The sequence below is a fragment of the Lolium rigidum genome, chromosome 2, assembly GCF_022539505.1.
Source record: "Lolium rigidum isolate FL_2022 chromosome 2, APGP_CSIRO_Lrig_0.1, whole genome shotgun sequence".
Taxonomy (NCBI): domain Eukaryota; kingdom Viridiplantae; phylum Streptophyta; class Magnoliopsida; order Poales; family Poaceae; genus Lolium; species Lolium rigidum.
Genome location: NC_061509.1, coordinates 79,184,310 through 79,190,085, shown reverse-complemented (window position 1 = coordinate 79,190,085; position 5,776 = coordinate 79,184,310). Strand labels below are relative to the sequence as shown.

General features: G+C 47.1%; 1 protein-coding gene across 1 annotated transcript; it reads left to right on the top strand.

Moving 5' to 3' along the window:
- The first annotated feature begins 3,843 nt into the window (after nucleotides 1–3,843).
- LOC124689907 (histone H4-like) lies at nucleotides 3,844–5,776 on the top strand. The gene is made up of 2 exons (XM_047223363.1): nucleotides 3,844–3,948; nucleotides 5,492–5,776. The coding sequence occupies exons 1-2, from the start codon at nucleotides 3,844–3,846 to the stop codon at nucleotides 5,774–5,776; spliced, it is 390 nt and encodes a 129-aa protein (XP_047079319.1).

Below are 5,776 nucleotides of genomic sequence, written 5' to 3'. Positions count from 1 at the left end.
TCGGCGATGGCAGCGTCGGTACGTGAGGAGGTGGTGGTGATCATGCCTGGTTGCGACCAGGGTGCCCAGAGGGATCAGTGGCCTGCCCTGAGTCGAGACAAAGTCCAACAGCTGGACGGCAAGGCAGTGCCACTGGGCGAGCTCATCTGGATGGCTTTGGACGATGGCCAGCTCAATCACCTCCTTCTCCGTGAGGTCAGGTGGCTGGACCTCCAGGTTCATGCCGATGGGTGGAGCAGGCACCACGCCGTCGTGGAAGAGGTCATCGTCATGGTCCTCAGTCTTCGTCCTCCTTCTCGTCATCGTCCAGACCGACGCCTTGTTCCTGGTTGCAGAAACCCACATCGCCAAGGTAGCCCGCTCGTCGGCGGATCGAACTCCCCATTGAAAACAAAGTTAGCCGGAGGAATGACGAAGCCGCCGCCGTCCACTTTTTCGCTCTTTTGAATACAACCTAAAATCAGATTAAAGATTAATGAACTGTTTTCTATGCACGCTCCTGTCTTTGTCTTTTTAAGCATTCCTTTTAGCGGAAAGAAGGATGATAATGCAAAAGTCCATTTGGCTGGGCTTGTGTATGAGAAAAGGCAGAGTCCAATTGTTGCCCACTCGAAGCAAGCCGCACTACAAAGGATCCTACAGATATCGGATAGTAATTGCCGTGTGTATAGCAGCACTCATTAGCAAATCGTAGCATTGTCTCTGCGTTTGACCAGGTACGACACAATTTACTATCTGTGGTCCTAAAAATAAAATAAAAAACCAATCATGTTGGTTATGTGATACTATAACTTTGAAACACTATCCTTTTAATTTTTCAAAAAAAAATGGTGTCATAATTAACAAAGTTAAACCGAACAACTTGAAACAGTTTACCTTCCAGACCATCCGAAATAGAGAAAAAACATCAGACTCTTTCTTGGACTTTTAGTTTTGTCATGTAGTACACTAAAAAAAAGTTACACATCTTTAACTTGTTATAAGTGGCAATGTAAATTAAGTAATTCAAATATTAAAATAGACTGAACCCGCACGTCACCTCAAAGTAGGACAAGAAAAAACTTGTAAACCCTAGCTGGTTCCATATACAAAGCTAGACCACAGGGATAGGTTTTCTTAGATTAGACATGATTAGTCACGAGCGACTCCCTTGTAAACCCAGTTGTGACCATATACATCGTGTTTGACATCTTCAGGCAAGGGGAGTGGGAATTAAGAGTAGATAGTTTGTTTTGGAATTAGGTTTTGGAAGTTGATGTTTAGTCTCAATCCACCATTTGGCCCATGGCGGGAATTACTAGTGAGGGCTTGACGAAAAAAGTTTGGCTTCTTCAGGCAAAGGGAATGGGAATAAAAAGTAGAGAGTTTGTCATGGGATTAGGTTTGGGAAGTTGATGTTTGGTCCAAACCCACCATTTGGTCCATGGTGGGAATTACTAATTCGCAATTCACGAAAAAGAAAACAAAAATAACAACATCGATATGTCCACCGTTGAAAGGAGATAAGAAAATATAGAAAGGGAGAATAGATCTGGATGGATCTATGAAAAGAAAAGTTAGCATAACCATTTTTATTGCCACAACCATATATGATATGTGGAGAAGAAATACGCTAGCCCACCAGAAAAAAGACAAGCCCCGTTAAGTTTGGTTACAGGTAATGCCGCTGTTGGAGGCTTATCCAACGAGGATTTTATCGCTTTTTAGCAAGGATTTCACGAGTTTTTCCACTCAAGAGTACCTTCCATCACGAGACGAGCGGAACAAATATAGCCATACCTTTGTTTTTCCAATTCCCCATCTCATTAAAATTACCAGGCCCCCTTTCCCAGAATAGATAGAGGGAGTTGAACCTCTTAATTCCCCTTCCCCCTCTCTCTCTCCCCAAGTCCCATTCCCTCGAACCATACGGGAGATTTAATGTCCCATACACATTTAACTTTAATTCCCTAGTACTAGTTCCCCCTCCCCCAAACAAACACATTGATAGTGAATTATAGCAGGAGTAGAGATCCGCCACCGTTGTAGATCTTGAACCTGAGTACACCGTGTGCAATTCTCGTTTCTAGAATCTCGTAAGTCATCTTGTTCCACCTCTAATAAGCTAAGCCGTAGAATTTTTCATTTCTTGAATAGATAGAGAGGGAGGGCAGAGGCCTTTGGTGTCATGTTCAGTCAAGAATTGGGGCTTCACAATTACTAACCAATATTTATCTCATGCCTTTCCTCGTTCATGGTTCGATATTCTGGTGTCCTAGGCGTAGAGGAACCACACCAATCCATCCCGAATTTGGTGGTTAAACTCTACTGCTGTGACGATACTGTAGGGGAGGTCATGCGGCAAATTAGCTCGATCTGCACATTAATATGTTGGTACTTGGTGCCTACTGCGCCACTTGGAATCATCTTTCGGGCGAGATCCCTCATCATCAAGAGCGGTCAGATCGCATCTGCCCATCCGCTCCGGTGATTCTAGATTTTGTCGTGAGTTTTCTGCCCGCTAGGCGCTAGCGACGAAGAGCTAAATCCGGATCAGTGAGTTGTATCGGCGTCACACTTGGGCGGTGGATGCGTACACGTGGAGTGGAGTTCGGCGAAGCAAATCGTGTTATCCAAGCAAATTGATTAGGCCAAGAAAAGGCAGTTGGAAATTAGAATCGATAACAAACTACAACAACAAACGCCTCTCGTGTGTCGTGCGCCCCAAATCAGCAAAAATAGTAGGAGGGTGGCCAGTTGCTGGTCCGATGATAAGCTACATATCGGACGCCGATTGCTAACACTTTGAAAGTTAAGGACAGGTTTCTTTACCAAAGCGCTTCCCCTCTACCAAAATTCGGTTCTTTTAGCAGCCTCAAATTCGACTTATTGGCCTAGGTCAATAATGGCCTTTAGTATACAGCTTTTTTTTGTTGACATGCTTTAGTATACAACTATACATTCAACTATACATTCATCAATTGCCCCGGCCCAAACCAAGAAGCGGGAGCAATTCCAACGGATCTCCCAGAATTCCAGCCACGTCACCGATCCGCGCCATAGCCCTCCTTCCCCACTCCAGCATTACGATTAGATCCAACGTCCCAAGTTTCCCAGCCCCACGGATCGACCACCACTCACCTCCCGCCCGCAACCTCCCAAAATTTCGCACTTCCCGCGCAAACCCTCCCCATAAGAACACACAACCGCCGCCGCCGGATCCCCAATCCACCACAAGCTTCAACTCCAGCAGACCTTCCTCCTCTCCCAAATCCCACACTCTCGGGCCTCGGCGGCGGCGGCGGCGATGTCTGGGCGCGGCAAGGGAGGTAAGGGTCACGCTGCAAGCGGCAGCGGGCCGTCTGCGGCACCGCAGACTAGGCCCAGTTAAATGCATATGCAGCCACCCACGGAAAAAAAAACGGCGTATGCGGGCTGGCCCGCAGATGCCGCATATCGCCGCAGAGCCAGCGACTAGGGAAACCCTTGCGCCCGAACCACCACAGCTATTCTCCTTCGGCTGCGCCACTGCAGCGCCGCCATGGCCGCCATTCCTGCTCCGGCTCCGGCTTCGGCTTCGGTGGCCCTCTCCCTCTCCTTCTTACTCCTTTACCACCTCCAGCCCCCCCCCTTCTTGGCCGGTTCCTCGCCTCCGTCCTCGATTCCCTCCCTCCAGTGAACACCCCCCAAGGCCGGCGACGGGCAACCGCGGGCTAAGCTGGCAACGGCGCCAAGAAATCTATGGTTAGATGGCGGAGAACTGCCTCCTGGCACGGACGACGTGGGTAGGGGGGGGGGGTGGCCGGCCAAGAGATCGATAGCGGCGAACCAGAGCGTGGTACGGACGGCGGCGGTGATCCTCGGATGTGCACAGATGCCGGCGGCGGGAAGCGGCCGCAGTGCACGAACAGTGAGCGAAATCAGCGCAAGAAGCCAAACGTGAACTCCCTCGTTCCCACCATCAGGAAGGTAGCAAAGTTTCCCCATCCTTATCATTCTGTACTTTCTCCGTTTGAAGCACACATTGTGGCCTTAATTGGATTTGGGTACCAGCTTGCAAATTATACTTTCACAGAAGTTTTCAAACCAAGCAGAGGTCAACAATAACATCTGTGTTTAATTACTTCTGTAGGTCCAACCATTTAGCCATGCACCCTGTTCAACAAAATAATTGTTCAGGGCAAGGCATTTGTAGAAGTTGAGTTTGAGTACTGCTTCTTTTTGAATTGGCATGCATATAGTTGCTAGCTACTATACCAAGTAGATTCAATGCAGCATATCATGTACTGCCTCTGTTAGAGTTGGCAGTACCCATTACTAAAATCTGAACAACGCGGTCTATAGAAGTTTAGTTCAGGTTAACAAACACGGAGAGGAAGCAGAACAGAGAGGTCCGCGCTTGTGTCTTTGATGTGAAAATAATATTATCTGTATGTTGTTTTTCACACTTCAGAGAACGAATAACATTTATCTTGCATGCTTGTTTTTGATATACTAATATCATTACTTTTGTTCTCAGGAGAAGTGCCAGAAGATGGTTAAGTGAAGCAAGGCAAATTCAATACTTGTCTACTTCAGTTTCAGAGCTCGGAGACATACTGTAGAAATTCAAGTATCTACAGTTGTTTGTGGGTACTGATGTGGGGACGCTGTTACATTTTAAGAAATATGCTTGCTCTTAATTTTACTCCCATTGTATTGTCGTTGGCCGTCAGTTCATACCTGGTTTATTTTGCATCTAATTATGGGTGTTTTACTTCATCCACGGAAATAATCACTTTAAAACTTTTGAGTGTATTATCTCTCCCTGATCTTTCTTTTGAATGCACAAGATTGCCTTATTTTCAGTCAAGATGAAGACGCAACTTTCCATGTTTGAATTCAGGGTACTGTAATGTTGCCTTTCCATGTTTGAATGCACAAAATTGTCTTATTTTCAGTCAAGATGAAGAAGCAACTTTCATGTTCATCTGCTATTGTGATGTTGATCTTGAAGAAATAAGGAAGCTTCAGGAAAGGATTGTTCAGAAAAATTTTCTTGTTTCGCCTTGTTCATCTGCTACTAAACTAAAATTTTACTCTGCTTGTATTGTTCAGATTTTTCTCCTTCCGATGTTTGGTGTTCTGTAATAAAATATTAGTGTTAAAATATTAATATTGTGTTGTAACGAAGTATTACTACTAAACTAATTGATCTTTATTTATTATTGTATAAAGAGAGCTGGCAGTTTTTTTTTCATCCGTGCTAGCTAGCGATCAGGGTCCTAGCTAGTGATCAGGATGAAAAACGAGCTAGCTAGCTATCGGACGGAGTGCTGCATCTGCCCCTCGTGTAAACACAGAATGAGACTGCCGCAAAAACACAGAATGAAACGCTATGCGGGAACATGCAGGCGCCGCAAAAACGCAGTCATGTTTAATGGACTGCCGCGTTATACCACCTAATCATTGCGGGCCTGTGCGGCCCATATGCGGGCCCCCGCAGAGCGTCCCACTTGCAGCCTGAGGTAAGGGGCTGGGAAAGGGCGGCGCCAAGCGCCACCGCAAGGTCCTCCGCGACAACATCCAGGGCATCACCAAACCGGCCATCCGGAGGCTTGCTCGCCGTGGCGGCGTCAAGCGCATCTCGGGGCTCATCTACGAGGAGACCCGTGGCGTGCTCAAGATCTTCCTCGAGAACGTCATCCGCGACGCCGTCACCTACACCGAGCACGCCCGCCGCAAGACCGTCACCGCCATGGACGTCGTCTACGCGCTCAAGCGCCAGGGACGCACCCTCTACGGCTTCGGAGGCTGA